General features: G+C 44.9%; 1 protein-coding gene across 1 annotated transcript in view; it reads right to left on the bottom strand.

Annotated features, from left to right (window-relative positions):
• Positions 1-7,516: 7,516 nt before the first annotated feature.
• The window catches only part of Chmp4b (charged multivesicular body protein 4B), a 43,777-nt gene continuing 27,506 nt past the window's right edge, over positions 7,517-23,787 (bottom strand). The window contains exons 2-5 of the mRNA XM_020170268.2: positions 18,882-19,059; positions 10,190-10,304; positions 8,973-9,099; positions 7,517-7,773 (exon numbers count right to left, since the gene is read on the bottom strand). Of these exons, the coding sequence (XP_020025857.1) occupies positions 7,709-7,773; positions 8,973-9,099; positions 10,190-10,304; positions 18,882-19,059 (485 nt within the window). The 3' untranslated portion in view covers positions 7,517-7,708. The remainder of the gene's footprint in view (positions 7,774-8,972; positions 9,100-10,189; positions 10,305-18,881; positions 19,060-23,787) is intronic.

Here is a 23,787-nt window from a genome sequence, read left to right as displayed (position 1 = left end):
GGAGCCCTGCAGTTCCAACCCAGCAACTCGTAACTAAATAAATATGATAAACAGCCCCTCCAGATGGCTCTGCATGCACCCCCACTCCTTGCGCTTGGAGGGATGGCACATTCTATGCCAATAAATCCTCCTGTTTGAAAACATTTGCCTTCTTAATTGGCCCGTTTATGGGTAAAATATGTTTCTGGGGAGTGCTGTGCCAGAGCGGGATGCTGAGCATGGGGCTGTGGCTCACACCATTTCCCTGCCCAGGGAGCACAGCCTGACCCCTGCCCAGTGCCATGGCCCAGCGGGGAGAGGCTCTGCTCTGCCAGGCCAGGCATTCCATGGCCTCTTCCTCCTTGGCCTCAGTCTCTCTCTGAGGGTTCACATTTACTGAGCTGACTGTGTGTGGCACCCTCACTTTTCATGCCTCTGAGAGCCATGGACAACTGTGATGCCCCTGGAGTGGGCTGGGGGTGGTCCCCAAGAACACGTCACCACCAGACCCCCAGACCCTGTGAATGGGCGTTAATGGAAAAAGCTTCTTGCAGATAGAATTGAGGGTTTTAAGACATTATCCTGGATTGCCTGTGTGGGTCCTTGAGCCAATGACAAGCATCCTTATAAGAGACAAGGAGAGGAGATGGCATGAGGACAGGGCAAAGATTGCAGGCCTTGAGCCCAGGAACGCCAAGGGCTGTCACAGCTTTCCTAGAAGAGGCCAGCAAGGATCCTCTCCCAGAGCTTGGCCTGCTGACTGCTCTGACCTCCTGAACTTTAAGGGAAAAATGTTTCTGTTGTCTTAAGGTGCCTGGACTGTGGTGACTTGTTACGGCAGCCTCAGGAAAGAGATGCAGTCCTCAGTCCCCTCATTAACACGGGAAGGGGCCTGACCCCACACAGCAGATACTCAAACCCACATTTGCACTATACCCTGGAGCTTCATGGACTCTGATGGACACCCATGCTGGAGGTAGGAAACTGAGGCCCAGAAAGGGTCAGGAGTCACCAAGGGGAAAGGCAAGGACTAGAACCTGGCCCCTTGCCCTCACACTGCACTTGCCTGGTGGTTTCCTCATCAGCAGGTGCACAGCTGGGGACAGACTAGGGCAGGTGTCCTCAGGGTCCCACTTTGGGATCCACTGAGGAAGGAGAGGAAAGAGACCTCTTGAGGTTCCGTTTGCATCTCTACTGTCAGACGAGCCCAGGGTGCATGAAGAACCCCTCCCATCACTCTCAGTGCTTAGGATGCACCTGGCACCGGGGTAACCTCCTCCTTACAGGCCTACCCAACCCAGGTAGGGGGCAATGACACCTGACTTCCCCTTACTTAGGTGGACAGTGAGGCCAGAGCTTCCCCTCTCTTGGGACTCAGTTCGTTTGAGTCTGCTTCAAACACACAGTCACATGGCCTCCCAGGTAAGAGCAGGGCTAAGGACCATAGTTAACCGGGCCATAGAAGCAGACTGGAGCCCTGGTTCTTCTTCCCCTCTTGTCAGTGACAGCTGCTCTATGGCTTAGTGGCCCCACTGTGCCCAGGTCAAAGTGGGTGGGAAGTCTGACTCACCTACTGGGTGACCTTGGCAAAGTCATTCCTCCTCTCAGAGGCCCCATTTTTCCATCAGTACAATAAGGAGCATAAAAAGAATCACTCCAAAGGATTGCTGTGGGGTCTGGTAGGAATACAACCTAGAAAGGCCTGTGCAGCATGCTGAGTACCCAGTAAGTGCTTAATAAATGCTGGCTGGCATTAAAGAGAGCTAAGAAGCCAGTGAGAGAAGGCAGGTAACCTCTGACTGCAGAAGGTCACAAGACCAAAGTGAGACCAAGATGACAAGAGAATGGGTGGACAGGAGCTGTGCTGGCAGGTGGGCTGCAGCCCTGCTGTGCTCCCCACAACATACAGAATCCTCAGCCCAGCCACAGCTCTCAGAGCCCAGAGGAGGCCAGAGAGAAGGGGAGTCGGGAGCATCACCTAGATTTACCACCAGTGTGACAGCTGAAGCTTAGAGCATGGCTAACATGAACACAAACCAGATTGCTAATGTTAGCCAGGAGAGCTGGTTAAGGTTAACTGCAGGCAAAATAAGTGGCAGTATGGTCACCAAACCTTTCACAGTACTGACGTTTGAACTCAGGGCCTCGTGCTTGAGCACTGTATCACTTGAGCCACGACTCCAGCCCTTTTACTTTTTTAGTTTGTTTTTCAAATAGGATCTCACATTTTTGCCCAGGCTGGCCTTAAACCTCCATCTTCCTGTCTCTGCCTCCCACATAGCTGGGATTCTAGGCATGAGCCACCACACCAGGTCCTAAAACCTTTCACAGTTCTGCACTGAAACTGACTGCGTGATGTGTGGAGGGGGGGCAGAGGGTTAGGGCTCTGTTCCCCTACCCCCACAGCAGGCAAAAAAGCAGCCACATCTGTTTTATGTCCTGGCTTTCCTGTAAGATCTCATTTGACTAAGTAATTGTTACCCAAAAAACTTTGAAAACTGTCCTGCTCCAACTGTCCTTTTCATCAATTAATTAATTAATTTTCTACTGAGTGGCCACTAAGTGCAGGCCCACACTGGTGCCAAGCCTGGGAACACAATAGCTGCTACTGTCACGGATCTCTTGATCTGCAGAGAGAGACAAGCACTGTACAAGAAAATCTGAAGTTTCTACAGCGATGAGAGCCAGGGATACACACATGCTAAGCTATGAGAATATATACCAGGGCCAGCAGGCCTGGGCAGAAGGGCTTCGTCCTATCTCTCAAGAATAAATGGGAAGTGGAGTGTGACAAAACCATGCCTTGCTATCAAAAGGCTCCCCTTGGCTGCTAAGTGGAGACAGCAGGAAGGCCATTGAGGTCATGGCTGACAAGCAATGCTGGTGGGCTAGACTGGAGCTAGGGCAGGTATCATGGGTGCATAACCTGTGCAACTGTACAGGGCCCTCACTCGGAAGGGCTCACACTTGGTTTACTCTGTCGTCAGGCGGGGGACATGGGTCAACTGGCAGAGTGTCTGCCTAGCAAGCACAAAGCCCTGAGTTCAAACCCAATACCACTAAAAAATAAATAAATAAATAAATAAATAAATAAAAAGACTCTGTTGTTACGATCTTGAAGCTCTTAACATATGTTAAACAAAGAGCTCTGTTTTCATTTTGCACTGGGCGCTTCAGGTGGCGTGGCCAGTCCTGACCAAAGCAAAATTGCAAAGACACTTTTTTACACTTTTCCACTGGTGCACTGGAGCCAGCTTATACCGGCTCCAAGACCTGAGGAAATTTTTTGACATCTTGATAACTTGAAACCAGCCATTGTGTATTTACAGCAAACATTCCCTGACTGGGTCTCTCCCCACACATAGGCTTTTTCCCAGAGTGTGTCCAAGACCCACCTTGTCTCTGGGTACCCTCTCCAGGCCTGCTTGGTGGCCCTGTAGGGTACAGGGTGAGGCTCTGGGTTATTCTAGTCCCCTGAGGTTGGTGAGGGTGGGGGGACAGGGCTCTTCCCTGGAAAAGGGAAAGAGGCAGAGGCTTTGTAGTTTGGCCTGAGGTATGCAGGTGGACAGTTCACCAGGAGAGCAGAGGGCAGCGGTTTGGGGTCTGTGCTATTGGGGGACCCAACTCCAAGGCAACCCCTGAAGGTCCCAGCTTGGGCAGCCCTCCCTCCCAGCCATGCTAGGGGGAAGGCTTTGCCCATAGTGCGTCCTCCTTGGTCAGCCTCCTGGGCCAGGGCAGAGAGCTCCAGGAGGATAAGGAGTCACCACAATCCACAACCCCACACCCCCGATACACACACACACAGCAGGGCCCCTGGCAGAGTGAGCCACGGAAAATGATGACTATTGTCACCATGGCTGTTGTTGCAATGGCCTCACCTCCAGGCTGGCTTGTCCCCCTCCACATCCTCCTCCTAGCGGCTAGACCACGGCAGGAGCGAGGACACACCCGCCTCCCTCTCTCCAATGTTGGGGGCACCCCTGGGCCGGCAGGCCTGGGTGAGAGTGGGGAAGTAGGAGGTAGGCAGGGGAGCATGGCTGAGGGGCACGGGGAGGAGGGATTCCAAGCGGAACCCTCCCCGTGATCCTGCCCCTTCCCCTCTACCCGGCGCAGACCACCGGGGAGGAGCCCACCCTCTGCAGACTCAGGCTCAGCGCAGGCCTCACTGCCTGGGAGATGGCGCCACCTGCAGGCCGCCGGGAGCGCTGCGGCGTCAGCCCCTCGCACCGTAGAGGGGAATTGACAGCTCTTTAGGAAGCTCAGTCTGGCTCTGGCCATTAAGAAGGAAGCATGTTAGGAGTTGGACAACTGCTACTCGGGAGGCAGAGATCAGGAGGGTCACGCTTCAAAGCCAGTCCTGGGTAAATAGTTCATGAGATCCTATCTCAGAAAAAGTTCATCACAAAAATGGGCTGGTGGAGTGGTTCAAGTGATAAAAGCACCTGCCTAGCAAGTGTGAGGCCATGAGTTCAAACCCTGGTACCTCAAAAAAAAAAAAGAACCTTCAAGGAGTTGTAGCTGTATTATTATACAATATAGTGGTACAGTGATACATATATAGAATTTATAAAGAAATATGGTATACATTTAAAACCATTCTTTTGATACAGATTCAGATTAGGTGAGTTACTTCCTAGCACTTACTAAAGACTTTGTCAGTGTTCACAGAGTCTCCCAAAGACAGCCTGGTAACATTTCCTGTCCTTCAAGTTCTCTTAGAACTGGCCATGCCCCCATCAGAATTCCCTTCCTCTTGAAACTGAGTGGGTTTGCAGCTCACTTAGAATCAGTAAAATGCAGTCGGTGACTCCCAAGACTAGGTCACAAATGGGGATGTACCACCCTCCTTGCTGGCTGGGACAATTGCGTTGAGAGCCCTGACCGCTGACTACATTGAGGCCTCCATGCTGTGAGGAAACCCAAGACACATGGAGAGGCCACCTCTTCCCCATGCTGCAGCCCCAGGGCAAGTCCCAGCCAACAGGTGGCATGGACTAACAACTACACATAGCATGCAACCGAAGGAGGCTTCAAATGACTCCAGCCTCTGGCACTGATATCACCCCAGCCTGCACATCTTCCTAGCAGAAGCCCCTGTTATCACGGGGCAAAGAAAAGTCATCCCCATTGGGACCCTTCTGAATTTCTGACCCAAAGAATCTGTGCGTATGCTCACAGATAAAAATGGTTCCTTTTCACAACTAAATTTCAGAGTGGTTTCTTACACAGCAAGGGACACAGACCAGCATCACTATGTACAGTGTCTTTGCCCACACTTTCTGTGAGGGAACAGAGAAATTGTCTCCACAAAGCCACCCAAGCTGAGGCAGGAGACAGTAGGGAGGGGCCCAGCCCTTGGAGGTGCCACCTTTGTTAGCCTCTGTGGGAGGTTCTGCTGCCTGGTTCTGACCCCACAGGTCCATTTCAAGTCACGCTGCATGATTCTGGGTCCTGTTCCCATAGTCTTTTCTGAGAGAGGTGGTCTCTTTGGACCCTAGCATTTGGCCCATTCAGAGTTGGCATCTTCTAAGAAAGAAAGGGGTGTGTCTCTGTGAACCTGCCTCTCTGTGAACCACAGTGGCAGGGAGGACTTGGCAGGACAGACTGGATTCTTGCGGCTCCCCTGCACACTGCTCGGTGACCTTGAGCAAATCACCTTATCCCACTCATTCTGGGCTTGCTCAGCTGCAAAAGGGGCAAGGGTAGTTCTGGTGGGTCTTGTGTGTGTGAAATGAAATGCCAGCCAGGTACATTTCTTAGTAAAGGGCCCCTTCATATCCACTGTTCTCACAGAGCTTTTGTTCTCACTAAAAATGAAAAAGGTCAGGACCACAGAAGCACTGAGCTGGAGACCACAGGAAGCTGTTTCTGCAAGGCAGGCATCCAGGGTAGACAGGAAGAGGCCTTGCTTGGGAGAGGGGAACTGAGCTCATGTCTTAGCCTGCTAGTACTAGCTGTGAAGCTTGAAGCACCTCAGTGTCTGTTTCCTCCTCTGTAATTCGGTTCATAAATACTGCGGTCTACTGACTCTATGTCACCATTCAATTCAGGCCCAGAAATTAGTTCAGGGTGGCCCCAGGCCTTTGTATGTGCTGTAGGTAAGAGCCTCCTTTCTCTCTGTCTTCTTACACCTTCCCTGAGTTCTTAGCACCCCTCAACCTTAGCTGAGACAGCACACCCTCCCACCAGCCCTCTTGAGCCAGGTCCCCAAGCAAGGTAAGGGTCACAGATCTGGGGTCTCTAGAACCTGAACAGATTTCTGGTAAAGTACTCTACTCTTTGCTTCAGACTGTTTTTTTTTTTTAGCAGTACTGGGATCTGAACTCAGGACTTCACACTTGCCATGTAGGTGCTGTACCACTTAAGCCACATCTTCAGCCCCCCTTTATTTTTTGGCAGTACTAGAGCTTGATCTCAGGGCCTTCACCTTGAGCCACTCCACTAGCCCTATTTTTGTGAAGGGTTTTTCGAGATAGGGTCTTGCAAACTTTTTTTTTGTCCAGGCTGCCTTCGAACCACAATCCTCCTGATTTCTGCCTCCTGAGTAGCTAGGATTACAGGTGTGAGCCACCAATACCCAATCCTTTTTGCTTTGGATAGGGTCTCACTTTTTGCCCAGCTATCCTATTGCTGAACAGCAATCCTATTTTAGGCTTCCCACCACCACTGGAATAACAGACACATACCACCATGCCCAGCTTTTTTCTGTTGAGGTGAGGTCTTACAAACTTTTTTTGTTTGGTTTAGCCTCAAATATCAATCCTCCCAATCTCAGCTTCCTAAATAGCTGGGATGACAGGTGTGAGCCACCAGGGGATAGCCAGACTGTTGATACATGTCGTGCAAGTCTCCCATGATTCCCTAGACACCATTGCACCCATGCTGGCCTGGAAAGGGTCAACTTCTGAGGTAAATGAAAGATTGACTGGACACAACGGCAAAGTATGAAAATTAATCAAGATATTTAATAGACAGTGCAAACCATAATTTCATCTGAATATAAATGTATGCACATGTTTCCAATGAGTTATCTATCAGTTATCACAAACAGCAACAAGGACCTTAGAGCTATGTTAGAAAACTGTATAGCTGGAATTTAATTCTAACAATCTCACTTGCTCTCAAGAGAACACATCCATTTCAAATCAGTGTCACAAACTCCAAAAGACCAGGGGGGTGGGTATGAGGAGGGCCAGAGTGGAAGAAGACACAGGGGTCAGTACACGGGTGATGGACAGAAACACAGCTCTGGAGAAAGCCCAAACCAGACGCATTATTACAGCTAAGGACAAGTAGAAAATGACTTTTCTGCCAGTACCATACAAGTCTTACAAAGAGACGTGCGACAGTCAACTGACTTAAAAGGACAGAGGTTACATTTTCAGATCATTTCAACTGCAAATGGTCGACCCTTTCCATTGAGGATTCAGCAGTGGAGTTAGCGTAGTCCAGAAGCTCAATGTTGGATTTGCAAATACAGTTTATTTTACAGAAATTCAACATTATAAACAGCAGGCACCTCCCACCCGCCCACCCGCCCCTCCCCCCACCCGCCCCGCTGGGTGCAGACCATGCTATGCCAGGGTGAGCAGTGATGCGGCCTACTACTTTGGAGTCAGAGGTGAGCGATGGAGGCTACCTGCCCCGCGTCCTGCCTGCCCTGCCACGCATACGCTGCCCGCCACGCAGGCCACCAGAGTCTGTCTGGGCCCAGTTGGCGCTGACCCAGTTACATTGATCCGGCCCAGTTCTCCAATTCCTTCATATCGTCGTCTTCCTCTTCCTTCTTCTTGGCTGTGTAAAGAAAGAAAAGGTGACTGAGGAGGGCTCAGTGCTTTCACACTGGCTAGATGCCAGAGCTGTGCTCCATGGTGTAGACAGAGCCTGCCCAGGGGTCAGCCTCACCTGTAAAGTATTGACAGGCTGCTCCTGGGAATTTAAAAGCTGCCACAGAAAACCCAAGAAACCAGGCACCTTCTGCACATTCTGCAGCACCTCCCCTCTGCCCCCAGCAGGACCAGCCAAGTCAGGAAGATGATTCTACACAGAGGGTCCATTAAGATTCCCACATGGCCTCAGCTCCAGAGCATCAAGGTCAGGGAGAGAGGAAAGAACCTTGGAAGAGATCACACCCCTGCCAAGCCCCCAAATCATCCTCAAGTTGGCTGAACCACCTTTATGCAGCCCAGGCAGCATTCTGGGCAGCCTCTGCCCTCTGCTGCTCCAGGCAGCTGACCTAAAGAGGCCCTCCTCTTTATACACAGGAGAGGGAGGGGACTCCAACCTGGTCACACATTGCTCCCTGGGCTCTCTTTCCACACCAAATCAACAACTTTGCCTTTTCTAGAAGCTCTGAGTGGAATACCTCTACCAGAGGTGAAATATTATGGGGGGCAGAAGAGGCAACAGGAAAAAGGAAATGGTTTTACAGAAGCAGGTTTCTAAAAAGGCCAGATCTGTTTCCTTCCCACAGGAGCTGCCTCTGAGGTCCTGGGTTTTACAGGTGTGCACAGCATAGGATACTAGACAGGGGGAAAGAGCTATCCTGGGCCTAAAGTCTCATACCTTCTCACAGTGCCTAGAATTTTCTCTTGTTTGGTGACGTAAGAAAAATCATTCTAGAATAGAGACTCTTAATTGGGGCTAATTCCCCCTCCCTCCCCCATACACACACCAGGAGATATTTGACAACATGTGGAGACATTTTGGTTGTCACAACTCAGCAGGGGTTGCTAGGGGCATCTAGTGGGGAGAGGCCAAAAGTGCTGTGTACAGGGCAGCCCTGCCCTCCTCAACCTCTGGAGTTATCTGTGCATGCTATAGTGCTGAGGTTAAGAAACCCCACTCTAGAGAAAACTAGGAAAAGGCAGATGATATTGTCACTGTGACCATCCCAACACATCCTAGATAGTTCTCAGCCCTGCACAAATTCGGGAGCCAAACCAAAATTACCTGGCATCACTGTGTATCCTGATTCTGGAAGAAGTACTCACCGGGTTTGGATGGTAGTGCTATAGAGGGAACATTTGGTAGAGGGACTGTTTCGGGTCCACTGATCTCCAGCAAATTCTTGTCTAGTTCCTCCTGTTCTAGTTCTTCTAATTCTGCCATGAGCTCATCCTGTAAAAAGAAATAAAAGTGAGAACCCTCCCTGGGAATCCTGACCCCTACAGCCTTGCCTCCAATCTGATGCTCAGCAAACCCCTTTAGGAGAAGGTCAGAATAGAAGTGAACTCTGGGTTCCACACTCTCCAATTCAAACATCCTAAACAAACTTCTACAGGTGAGCATCATATACTGTCGAGCAGTCACTGGTGTATGTATGCGCCTGGGGCCCTGCTCTTCTAGACTGTGAGCATCCTGGGAGAAGGGATGTATTTTTCATTCTTTTTTTTGTTTGTGTGTTTTTTGGGGGTTTTTTGTGGTGCTGGGGGTTGAACTCAGGGCTTTGTGCTTGCATTATATCACTTGAGCCACTCCTCCAGCCCCACATTCCTTTTTTTTTTTTTTTTTTTTTTTTAAATCTCAGAGCTGGATTCTCTGAGTGAATGCTCAGTAATGTTCGCCAAACTGAAATGAACTTGATTAACCCATCCAGTGCCAGTCTAAAACCATGAAAACCCTGGTGCTGGGACTCAGGGTAAGGGCTAAGGCTGATTTTTCAACTGTAGGGTGGGAAGCATAGAGCACAAGAATTCAGTTCAGTGGAGAAGGTGACTTTCAGGGACTCATATCTAAGGCACAGTCAAGGTCCCAAACTGCTATAGCAACAATTGAATTGATAGGCAGCTGATGTCCAGGAGGACCCTTCAGAGATCAGCTGGAGGCACACCTCCCTTACCTCATGGCAGAGCTGTCTGAGGGCAAATCCTGTAAATATGTCCAAGGCACAGTCACCTCTGCTACCCCAACTCTGAGCCCAGGGCCCACCATGGAAAAGTGCAGGGCCACTGCTTGTTGAAATCAATTATTGTCCTGAGGCCTGAAGAACCCTGCTGAAGTTTTCTTTACTCCACTTACCCCACACAGCAGCCCTCAAAATTCAGAATTCAGGGAGGTGAACACCAGGCCCTATCTAGACCCAAGTCTGGGAGGATAAGAATTGGTGCCTTCCAAACCACATATCTCCACTTGAGAACCTTCAGTCATACATACAGGGACAGCCTGGGTGTCACCTGTGAAGCTTCTGTGACTGCATGAAACCACTCACCTCATCAAACTCTTCTCCAAAGCCTACAGGTTTCGAGATAGCTGTGGAAATCTCCTCTGCAAGTTCCTGCTGGTCAGCAATGTCCTGCATTAACTCATCAACTTTGTCGATGTCCCTTGAAATGAAACAGGTTGTTGTATTGTTGGTTGGTCTGTGTAGAGGGTCTACAATGCAGGAGCAGAAACCCTGTTCTGCACTATCTGCTGTTTAGCCCCACCTCCTACGGTTAGTAATCCCTCGAGAGGAATCACTTGTCATCATTGCCTTCTGCCTCCCCTTTAAAACTGAGAAACTCAGAATCAAGCAGACACTTGATGTCTGTAAGATGCTACCTAAACCAATACCCAAGAAATAAGGCTTAGCAAAGTTAGGCAGCTGCTCAAGGTCCCACACACAGATTAGTAAGTGTGTCAAGTGAGACCACAGGACTTAACTAGTGGGCCATAGCTCTTCTTCAAGCCCAAAAGCAACCCTATAGTGAGAGGTGAAATCATAAACCACAAAGAGCAGGTGAGTCAGCTGACAGCCCTTCTTCCCATCTATGCACTTCCCACTATGACTCTTCTACTAGGCCCTACAGGAAAGGCAAATACGCAGATTTTTAAATACAGTGACAATCATATACACATACAGTTATTCAATATGATTGCCACACATGGTATTTATTTACTGTGCTCTGTGTGAGGTGCCTGGGGGAACACAGAAATGAAGTGATGTGGCCCTCACCCACACAGTTCAGTCCAATGAAGACCACCCTCAGACCACACCTCGCTTATGTGAAGGAGGCTTTTCCTACAACCTCGAATTTATAGAACAGGGAGCAGTAAAGTTTTTCTATAAAGAGCCTGATAAGAAATATTTAAGAATTTGTGATCTATACAGTCTGTTACAAACTCAGCCCTGCTTCATACCACAAAAATAGCTACATATAAAATGTAAATTAATGGCAGATTGTTTTTCAATAAAACTTTATTTACAAAAATAGGTCGGAGGCTCTCAGGTTGTATACAATTTGCCAGCCCTTGTTCTAGAATACAGCTGAGTACGCAAAAGGGAGCAAAGGGCTCTAGGCATACCCAAATATAGGATGCCAAGTCAAAGAACTAAAACAAACGCATAGGAGATTCCAAGATGGCAACTAGAAGGAGGAAGCAGAAATCGAGTTTCCTAAAGTAAAATCTTGGAAAGACGCCGGAGATACACCTTGCAGGAAAAACCACCAAGAAGAGGCAAAACTCCAACTCCTCCACACCCCCAGCCCATGCATAACATCCCCACTCCATGTTAAACGGAGAAACCAGGAGGGCTCCAGACGCCAGCTCCCAGACTGCTTGGGAAGATGCAGACCACCAGGTGAGCTAAGCGGCATGAGGTACTCCCACAGACAACCCTGGGTCAGATCAGCATAGCCCCCTGGACAGACTGACCCCCAGCTAGGGCAGAAAAAAAAGAGAAAAAAACAAACTGAATAATAAACAAGCAGCTGAATAAAAAAAAAAAAAAAAACCACAGGTAGCAAAGAGGGCAGGCACCCTGAGCCCCAGAGAGTGGGGGAGGAGCAATCCCTCAGGCAAACTGTAAATAAACAAGCCGGCCAGAGACAGGAGCCACAGCACCTGTCCAACAACCTTGGAGAGGGTAAAGCCTGTAACTGTGGCTGTCTTGTGGAAAGCGCCACTGGAGAGGGGGAGAGGGCCACTCCTCATGCAAGAAAGATGGCAATTGCAAAAGGCAGGTAGGGCTGTATACTGGAGAAAAGAAAAGGGACATGCATCCAGGAGAACTCTAAATAAACAAAGCCTGAAGCAGCAGATGGCTGTCAGTAGGAGGCAGGTGAGCCACAGCCTCAAACAGACATTCAAAGCTGTCTCCAGACTTCCCCCTTTTTTTTTCTCTTCCTTTGATGAGACAACACCGGATGCCGAAGGACTAACCGAACCTGTATTGCATTTGAACTTGGGATATTTTTGTTTTTGTTGTTGTTTTGGTTTTTTTCCCCTTTGATGAGAAAACGACAGAACTACTTCACAGACACTGAGAAGTCTTCAGGACTGGAGGCTGAAGGTTATAACACCAAAATTATTAAGACTGAAACTTTATTGCATTTGAACTTGTGGGTTTGTTTTTTTTTTTCATTATCCTCTCTCTGTCTCTCTAATGCCTGTTTAGCTCACTGTTGGTTAAACACTATCTCTCCCTGTTTATTTCTTTGGCTCTGTTTTTTTTGTTGTTGTTTTTGTTTGTTTTGGTTTTTTTCCCTTTTTCTTTACCTTCTTTGCTTTCCCTCTCCTCTCACCCTTCCATTCTAGATATCACCACTGTTACTAGTACAAGCTAGACAATACTGAATTACACACAGTACAGGAACAGTAACAATAGCAAGGGCAATGATGGGAAAATGGAAAAAAGAGGGAAATCATTTTCCCCCCAATAATAAATTAGTACAAGAACCAGAGGGAAATGAAGAAATCAGATACCCAGATCCAGACTCCAACAAAATGAAGATAAACTATGCCAAAGAATGCAATGAAGCCTACAAGAACACCCTGAAAGAAGAAATCCTGCAAGTAATCAATGAGAATTTTATAGAGATGATACTGGATATGGTCAACCAAAATGTACAGGAGACACTCAAGAAATTCCAAGACAACAAAAATAGAGAATTCAAGAAAGCACAAGAAGAAATAAAAGAAGCCATAGAAGCACTGTATAAACACCAAAGTGAAACAAAGAACAGGATAAATAAAGAGATAAATGAACTCAGGAGGAAAATAGACAATATTAAAGAGGAAGTGACTCAGGATATGGAAAACCTCAGAAAAAAGAGCGAAACAGAAAAGCAAAACAAAATGGAAGGCCAATCCAGCAGACTAGAACAAGCAGAAGACAGAATCTCAGAACTCAAAGATGAAATAGTAATTAAAGAAAAAACCGAACAACTATTAGTTCAACAACTCAAGACCTACAAAAACAAAATGCAAGAACTTACTGACACCATCAAAAGACCAAACCTGAGAATCATGGGCACTGAAGAAGGAGAAGAGGTGCAAGAAAAAGGAATGCATAACATATTCAACAAAATAATTACAGAAAATTTCCCAAATCTAGAGAAAACTATGCCCATAAAGGTACAGGAACTTCAGAACTCCAAATAGACCTGACCAAAATAGAACTACCCCACGACATATTATCATTAAAACAACAAGTACAGAGACTAGAGAAAGAATATTGAAGGCTGTAAGAGAGAAAAAACAAATAACATACAAAGGTTAAACCCATCAAAATCACAGCAGATTTCTCAACAGAAACATTAAAAGCAAGAGGAGCTTGGGGTGAGGTCTTCTGGACACTGAATGAAAATAACTTCAATCCTAGGATACTCTACCCAGCAAAACTATCATTTAAAATAGATGGAGCAATAAAAGTCTTCCATGATAAGCAGAAACTAAAACAATATATGACCACAAAGCCACCACTACAAAAGATTCTTCAAGAGATTCTGCACACAGAAAGTGAAACCCAATATAACCAGGAAAGGGCAGGCAGCACCAAACTACAGGCAAAGAAAAAGCAAGAAAGCAGAGCGTAACATCGATTTAGCTACACACAATCAAACCTTCAAACAACTAAGACAACTAAATGACAGGAATCACCACATACCTGTCAATTCTAACACTTAATGTTAACAGACTTAATTTCCCCATCAAAAGGCAGCATTTGACAAACTGGATTAAAAGGGAAGATACAACAATTTGTTGCTTACAGGAGACCCATCTCATCGACAGAAATAAGCATAGGCTTAGGATGAAATGCTGGAAGAAAATTTACCAAGCCAATGGCCCCCACAAACAGGCAGGAGTAGCAATACTTATCTCTGACAAAGTAGACTTCAAACCTACATTGATCAAACAAGATAAAGAAGGACATTCCATACTAATAAAAGGGGAAACAGACCAAAAGGAAATAACAATTATCAACCTATATATACACCCAATGTCAACGCACCCAATTTCATCAAACATACCCTGAAGGACCTAAAAGCATATATTAACTCCAATACAGTGGTTGTAGGAGACTTTAACACCCCACTATCATTAATAGATAGGTCATCCAAACAAAAAATCAATAAAGAAATCCAAGATCTAAAGCATACCATAGATCACATGGACCTAGTTGATGTCTACAGAACATTTCATCCAACTTCTACACAATATACATTCTTCTCAGCAGCTCACGGAACCTTCTCCAAAATAGATCATATCCCAGGGCACAAAGCAAGCCTCAGCAATTATAAGAAAATAGAAATTATACCATGCATTCTATCTGATCACAATACAATAAAACTAGAACTCAACAACAAAAATAAAGACAAAAAACATGCAAACAGCTGGAAACGAATAACTCATTGCTTAATGAACAATGGGTCATTGATGAAATAAAAGAGGAAATTAAAAGGTTCCTGGAAGTCAATGAAAATGAAAACACAACCTACCAGAACCTACTGGACACAGCAAAGGCAGTCCTGAGAGGAAAGTTTATAGCCATGAGTGCATATATTAAAAAGACTGAAAGATCTCAAATCAATGACCTAATGATAATCTCAAACTCCTAGAAAAACAAGAACAAGCAAATCCCAAAACAAATAGAAGGAGAGAAATAATAAAAATAAGAGCTGAAATCAATGAAATAGAAACCAAAAAAACCATACAAAGAATTAATGAAACAAAAAGTTGGTTCTTTGAAAAAATAAACAATACTGATAGATCCCTGGCAAATCTGACTAAAATGAGTAGAGAAAAAACCCAAATCAGTAAAATCAGGAATGCAAAAGGGGAGATAACAACAAACACCACAGTTCAGGAAATCATCAGACAATACTTTGAGAACCTATATTCAAATAAATTCGAAAATCTTGAAGAAATGGACAGATTTCTAGATACTTATGATCATCCAAAACTGAACCAAGAGGATATTAATCACCTGAATAGATCTATAACACAAAATGAAATTGAAGCAGCAATCAAGAGTCTCCCAAAAAAGAAAAGTCCAGGACCTGATGGATTCTCTGCTGAATTCTATCAGACCTTTAAAGAACTAATACTAACCCTCCTTAAACTGTTCCACGAAATAAAAAGGGAAGGAAAACTGCCTAACACATTTTATGAAGCCAGTATTACACTTATCCCAAAACCAGGCAAAGACACCTCCAAAACGGAGAACTGTAGGCCAATCTCCTTAATGAACATTGATGCAAAAATCCTCAATAAAATAATGGCAAACTGAATTCAACAACACATCAAAAAGATCATTCACCACAACCAAGTAGGCTTCATCCCAGGAATGCAGGGGTGGTTCAACATATGAAAATCAATAAATGTAATAAACCACATTAACAGAAGCAAAGACAAAAACCACTTGATCATCTCAATAGATGCAGAAAAAGCCTTTGATAAGATCCAACACCATTTCATGATAAAAGCTCTAAGAAAACTAGGAATAGAAGGAAAGTACCTTAACATTATAAAAGCTGTATGTGACAAACCTACAGCCAGCATTATACTTAACGGTGAAAAACTGAAACCATTCCCTCTAAAATCAGGAACGAGACAAGGATGTCCACTATCTCTACTCCTATTCAACATAGTACTGGAATTCCTAGCCAGAACAATTAGGCAAGAAGAAGGAATAAAAGGAATACAAATAGGTAAAGAAACTGTCAAAATATCCCTATTTGCAGATGATATGATCCTATACCTTAAAGATCCAAAAAACTCTACTCAAAAGCTCCTAGACACCATCAACAGCTATAGCAAGGTAGCAGGGTATAAAATCAACATAGAAAAATCATTAGCATTTCTATACACTAATAATGAACAAACTGAGAAAGAATATATGAAAACAATTCCATTTACAATAGCCTCAAAAAAAATCACATACCTAGGTGTAAACTTAACAAAGGATCCTTAACAAAGGATGTGAATGACCTCTACAAGGAAAACTATACACTTCTGAAGAAAGAGATTGAGGAAGACTATAGAAAGTGGAGAGATCTCCCATGCTCATGGATTGGTAGAATCAACATAGTAAAAATGTCTATACTCCCAAAATCAATCAACATGTTCAATGCAATTCCCATCAAAATCCCAATGACATTCATCAAAGAGATTGAAAAATCTACCGTTAAATTTATATGGAAACACAAGAAGCCACAAATAGCCAAGGCAATACTCAGTAAAAAGAACAACACTGGAGGTATCACGATACCTGACTTTAAACTATATTACAAAGCAATAGCAATAAAAGCAGCATGGTACTGGCACAAAAACAGACATGAAGACCAGTGGAAGAGAACAGAGGACCCAGATATGAAGCCACACAACTATAACCAACTTATCTTTGACAAAGGCACTAAAAATATACGATGGAGAAAAGACAGCCTCTTCAACAAAAACTGCTGGGAAAACTGGTTAACAGTCTGTAAAAAACTGAAACTAGATCCATGTTTATCACCCTATACCAATATTAACTCAAAATGGATCAGGATCTTAATATCAGACCCCAAACTCTAAAGTTGGTACAGGAAAGAGTAGGAAATATTTTGGAACTAATAGGTATAGGCAAAGACTTTCTCAATGGAACCCCAGCAGCTCAGCAACTAAGAGATAGCATAGATAAATGGGATTTCATTAAAAAAGCTTCTGCTCAACAAAAGAAATGGTCTCTAAATTGAAGAGACACCCACAGAGTGGGAGAAAATATTTGCCAGCTACACATCAGACAAAGGACTGATAACCAGAATATATAGGGAACTCAAAAAACTAAATTCTTCCAAAATTAATGAACCAATAAAGAAATGGGCAAGTGAACTAAACAGAACTTTCTCAAAAGAAGAAATTCAAATGGCCAAAAAAACACATGAAAAAATGCTCACCATCTCTAGCCATAAAGGAAATGCAAATTAAAACCACACTAAGAATCCACCTCACCCCTGTTAGAACAGCCGTCATTAGTAACACCACTAACAACAGGTGCTGGAGAGGATGTGGGGAAAAAGGAACCCTTTTACAATGCTGGTAAGAATGCAAACTAGTACAACCACTCTGGAAAAAAATTTGGAGGCTTCTTAAAAATCTAAACATAGATCTACTATATGATCCAGCAATACCACTCTTGGGGATATACCCAAAAGAATGTGACACAGGTTACTCCAGAGGCACTTGCACACCCATGTTTATTGCAGCACTATTCACAATAGCTAAGATATGGAAACAGCCAAGATGCCCCACTACTGACGAATGGATTAAGAAAATATGGTATTTATACACAATGGAATTTTATGCAGCCATGAAGAAGAATGAAATCTTATCATTCGCAAGTAAATGGATGGAACTGGAGAACATCATTCTGAGAGAGGTTAGCCAGGCCCAAAAGACCAAAAATCATATGTTCTCTCTCATATGTGGACATTAGATCAAGAGCAAACACAACAAGGGGATTGGACTTTGATCACATGATAAAGTGAGAGCACACAAGTGAGGCATGAGGATAGGTAAGACACCCAAAAAACTAGATAGCATTTGTTGCCCTCAATGCAGAGAAACTAATGCAGATACTTTAAAGTGACAGAGGCCAATAGGAGAAGGGGACCAGGAACTAGAGAAAAGGTTAGTTCGAGAAGAATTAATTTAGAAGGTAACACATATGCACAGGAAATCAATGCGAGTCAACTCCCTGTACAGCTATCCTTATTTCAACTAGCAAAAACCCTTGTTCCTTCCTATTATTGCTTATACTCTCTCTTCAACAAAATTAGAGATAAGGGCAAAATAGCTTCTGGCTGGTAGTGAGGGGGGTAAAAGAAGGGGCAGGGGGAAGAGGGAAGAAATGACCCAAACATTGTATGCATATATGAATAAAAGAAAAAAATAAAATAAAACAAATGCATAATTTTGCTCATGGAAAGGCCCTCATTTGAAGCCTAGTTACTTACTTTGGCCTTGAATTACAATTGTAACAAATTTAGTTATCAAGTTCTTAGGCCACTGACATGAGAAGAAGCTACATAGAGGAGGAAGAAATGCTGAAGGCAAGAGCATTGTTGATATGACAACCATAGCCCAAAAACAAGGGAGGAGGCAGAAACTTCCAAAAAAGCAGACATAAGAACAGAGAGATCAGTCAGGCATGGTAAATACAGCCCCACATTCAGGAGGTTGAGGTAGGAGGATTATCAGTTTGAGGTCAGCTTGGGCTACAACAGTAAGACCTATCTCAAAAAACCAAAAGAAAACAAAAAACAGAGCTCCAAAGTCCTCAGGTGTGCCACACATACCAAGGCCATGACCATACCATACCTAGTCTTATTCATGCTCACCCAGGGAGGCTGGCTTCCCTCTCTGGGACAGGCTTCTACCATCAGAGGTCTGAATGAGCACACCTTCTAAGAACCTTTCCAGCTTGAAACTATGCTCATCACAACAACCCAGAATCAAGTAAAAAAGTATTTTATCATTCCATGAGATCTATATGGAAACTGAAGTGGCAGGGTATATAACCCACTTTAAAGACATTCCAAAAGAGAAGGCAAATTAAAACAAGAGTCAAGTGCGTGAATAAGTTGAGGATCTACCCAAGGCCATGGCCTGACCGCTGCCCCGCCCTGGGGTGTCTGTTCACCAGCAGTAACACATACATGTTGTCGTGGGCGGCCTTCATGGCCTTGGCGGCATAGCCCATGTTCTTGAGCACCTCGGTGTTGGTGTTGGCGTTCTCCAGGGCCTCCCGCTGGAACTCAATGGTTGAAAGGGTGCCATCAATCTGCGCCAGCTGTTTCTCATATCTCTTCTTGCGCTTTAGTGCCTGGAGGGCAGCTGTAGGGGGAAAAACATGATTCCAGCAAGACAGACATGAAGTGATGTCCTAGTGGTCACTGAGCCTTCCCCCTCCCTGTTGTACTGGATGCATCTCAGTGGTTGTCGGCACTGTGACAGAAGGTTAATAATTTCTTCTACACAAGAACACACTCAACTAAGAAAATATACAAAATTGCATATCTCAAAATGTAGCCAGGAAGCAAGCACAAAAATGAAAGTTCATTCTCTCTGGTAAACAATCCCCCAAATCAAAGTATGGACAGGTACCCAGGGAAAGAACATATTCCTGTGTCAAACTGCACTCACAGATGTAGGTGAGCTACTTAGGATTCCCTGATAGGCTCACTGTGAGGAGTCAACGGGAGAATGTATGGAAACACCTAGTATATTATGCAAAGCAGACACCCCAAATCCCTGGTGGCTCTAGTTAGTATAAAGCACCATTAAAGCACCATTTTATGCCAACTAAATTACAAAATAATAAAAGACTGTGTCAAATACTGCATCAGTTTGGGATAAAACGCTATGTCACATAGCCGTTCTGTAAATTGTTACAATGGCAACAGACAGTAAAAGCATAATGTTGTCCCTGCCCTCTGAGCCAGTTTTTTTCTGTCTGGATATTTATTCAACAAAAACAGAAAGCCCCAGGCCTAAAGATGGCTGCTACAGCATTCCTGATCACAGAAAACATGTAAACTAAAGATGAAACTCCTGACACAGAAGAATCTAAAGTGATCATTTAGTCAAATCAATGGCATTAGCTATCTTGGCCTCCCAGCCCATTAAAGATGTAGAGGTAAGCAATTATAACAAAGTGAATGTGTGGCAAAGCTGGGGCCAAACCACATTTCTCTATTAAAAACTCGGGCTTCCTTTTCCTTACTGTCTTAATTCTCCTATTTATACATCTTCGATGGCCAGCAAAGCCAGGAAAGTAGTGAGCAGACTCAGGCAGAAGGAATGCCTGAGCTGGCCTGGGTTGGGTTGGGGAAGGAACACAGCCCCTGCCTTGGGCCTGGACAGCAATGGCCTCACAAGCATACACGCTCCTTCATCCAGGGCTGCAGACCACAGCCATCTCTCACAAGCTGCAGGTTACAACCACCTCCCCGCCATAGCTATGGTTTCTCCATGTGTCACAGGTATAGATTACTGGGGATCACATGGATAAATAACAAATTCCTTCACTCACACTAGGAATCCATCTGTCCTAGGAACCATTTACCAAGGGAAAGTGACTTGGCCTCAATATAAGTGTTCACAGGTCCTCCAAGAGCAGTAGATAAAACAGGAAGGACCCAGGGTGTGGCTCAGTGGTACAACATTTACCCCAGGTTTCATTCCCCAGAATGGCATAAACAAACCAAAAACAACAAAAAGAAGAAAAAAAGAAAAGGAAAAGAAAAACCAGGAAAGCAAGTAAATCCCCAGCCAAAGGATAAAGCAGGCTGAGAACTTGCAACAAATCTGAACAATGAAGAGAGCCCCATTAAAATCTGAAAAGCCACTCATCTGTTCTCTTGATCCTGATACGGATGACTAACACGGGTAGCCCCAAGCCCCTTGCTGAACACCCTCACCTTCTGCCAGCAGTTCCTTCCTATTACTGCTTATACTCTCTCTACAACAAAATTAGAGATAAGGGCAAAATAGTTTCTGCTGGGTATTGAGGGGGGGAGCGGGAGGGGGTGGAGTGGGTGGTAAGGGAGGGGGTGGGGGCAGGGGGGAGAAATAAACCAAGCCTTGTATGCACATATGAATAATAAAAGAAAAATGAAAAAAAAAAAAGAAAAAAAAAATCAAAATGGATAAAAAAGACAGTGACAACATCACATGGTGGTGAAGATGCAGAGAAAAAAAAAAATGAAGTCACACACGTTATGTTAGGAAAAAAAAGAAAAAAAAAATCAAAATGGATAAAAAAGACAGTGACAACATCACATGGTGGTGAAGATGCAGAGAAAAAAAAAAAAAAAATGAAGTCACACACGTTATGTTAGGTTTGTGCCTCATAAGAGCAGCCCTGAAAGGTAGGAATAGCCACCTCTTTTAGCAGATGAAGAAACTGAGGGCCACAGAGGTCCTGTAACTCAGCCCAAGTTGTCCAGGGAATGATCATCAGCCTTAGAGATTTTAGCTAGGTGTGGAACCCCAAAGTCCATGCCCTGCCTCTTATAAAGAGGGCAAGGTGTTGCCCTAGAAGGCCATCAGTCCAAGGGGGGCATGTCTTGTGGAAACAGGAGGAGGGAGTGCAAAACCAACCCCTCCTTTGCTTAAAAATCCTCATAGCCCTTCTGCCCACAGGACAGTCTCCATGTGTTTTCACATGGCTTGTGAGGCCTCTGCAGGGCAGAGAGCAGCTGTTCTGGGAAAGCCCCAGTACTTCCCCTGTAACAGAAACTGACCTACACATACCCAGTCACCCTGGGACTCTCAAGCCAGAGGCCCACCTCCCACAGGTGCCCCCTTCTCAGGTCACCTGTCACCTCAGTTATCCCCACCATGCCAGGCCCAGTCCAGCGCAGCACAACTTATCTATGGAGCATTCTAGATTCCTCAAGGCACTGTGAGAAGCTGCTGCACAGTAAGCAAGCAAGGTGGCAGTACCATCCATTGAAGCCTCCAGTGCCAATCCCAGAGCAGAGAACCTAGATCCCATACAAACATGGAGACCATGGGGCAGAGAGGAAACAACTCACCCAGGTCATCTGCTGTTCAGTGGGAGGGAATGGCTCAGTCACTGGTCTGTGTAACCTCCAGCCTGCCACTGGTCCCCAACACAGACTCAGGATGGTAGCCTGTGACTCTGGGACAGAGCTCCAGGACTGGCCTTGCTCTTTAGTATCCTGAGTGTATCAGCTTATGGAACAGGTTTTATATAGTCAACAACATCCTGATTTTTAAAGATAAAGCTATCATTTCCCTAAAATCACAGATGCAGAACTGCCTTCTTTTTCTCTAACACATTGTCAATTGGCAGTGACTCTGGGTATGCCAATCCTAAACTTCTCTAACATCCACTTCTACTTCTGAAATCCCCTAAGCAATAAATGATCTAGAAGAAAATACTCCAATATACAAAGGGGGTGAGCAAGAGACATCCCCTTTCTAGACCAACATCCACCACAGTGACTGGCACACAGTAAGAGCTTACTACAGCTTGATGGAGTTGAATCTCTAATTCCACCTGTTTTATAAAGTTTTCATGTACAGATGGCCCCATCTTAGGATTTTCTTTGACTTTATGATGGTGTGGAAGCACATCCATAGAACTATTTTGTCTGTCATTTTCAGTACAGTGTTTAATAAATTACATGAGCTAGTCAACACTTTATTATAAAGCAGGCTTTGTGTAAGATGACTCTGCCGAACTGTATGCTAATGTAAACACTCTGAGCACGCCTAAGGTAGGCCAGGCTAAGCTATGATGGATGGTCAGTACGTTAGGTATAATAAATGCATTTCTGACTAAACAGTATTTTCAACAAACAATGGGCTTTTTTGGAACATAACCCCTTTAAGCTGAGAAGCATTTGTCTATCTAGAATTCCTCATGGTGTGAGGATGGTGGGGAACCTCTGATTCAGAGGAAAAAATGACACTTTCTTGTTGAAACACAAATTAGAACAATCATCTGGCAGGACCCTCTCCCTGCATTCCTCCTGGCCCACACAACCAAAACTTCTGTAAGCCCCACACTGTGAGTGAGGTGGACTCCTCTGAGACTAGGGAAAGGTCCCCAGCAAACAGCCTGCTCCCAAGAGACCCCCTCCTCCCGCAGGGTCTACATAGCCTGTCCCCTTTGTGCAGTGAACTCTCGAGGCTGGTGTCTAGCAGGGACTTGATCATAGTACCCCATGTAACTTCTGTGTACACAGTAAGCCTGCCTATTCATGGATTCATTACCTGTGGCTTTGACCAAAAGCACTCACAAACAATAGTAAAATTTAAAAGTGAAAAGAAATTTCAAAGATGAAACTTTTTTTTGGTGGTACTGGGGCTTGAACTCAGAGCCTTCACCTTGAGCCACACCACCAGCCCTATTTTTGTGAAGAGTTTTTCAAGATAGGGTCTCACAAACTATTTGCCTGGGCTGGCTTCCAACTGTGATCCTCCTGATCTCTGCCACCTGAGTAGCTAGGATTACAGGCGTGAGCCACCGGCACCTGGCTCAAACATGAATTTTTTAAACATCCCATTCATATCACACAGCTCAGTTTGCTATGAAGAGGCTCTTGGTCAGTTCCACATTATTGTCAGTTGTTTTTAAAGCCTTGTGTGACCTGCTAAGTGTTTCCCTGTCCTTAATTTTGTGAAAATATGCAAATTTTTGTGACAAAGCAAATGGCACTCAAAAGCAAGGTAAAAGTTAGTGTGCTTAACTTGAGTAATAAAGTGAAAATTTTAGATTTGTTGAAAGGCAGCACATCTTTAGCAGAAGTTGGGCAACACTATAGGAAAAATGAATCAAGTATCTGCAAGTGTTCAAGAAAAAAAGAGCATGAAATAAGACGTAGTTTTTGGTGAGCAGTGTTAATGTGTACGACAGCCATGTTTGTGACAGTAATGTAGCCTACTCCATGCAGTTTAAGTTATGGATGCTCAGACCTATGTACTTCTGTACATAAGTTCAGAATAGGTAAATGTGAGTAATCTTAGAGTACCGAACTCTGTGCATCCTGAGCATTCCCGGTTTTTCCTCAACAGCATCTCCTTGGAGCC

Source organism: Castor canadensis, chromosome 5 (assembly GCF_047511655.1).
Source record: "Castor canadensis chromosome 5, mCasCan1.hap1v2, whole genome shotgun sequence".
NCBI classification, from domain to species: Eukaryota; Metazoa; Chordata; class Mammalia; order Rodentia; family Castoridae; genus Castor; species Castor canadensis.
This window is presented reverse-complemented; position numbering and strand designations above follow the sequence as displayed.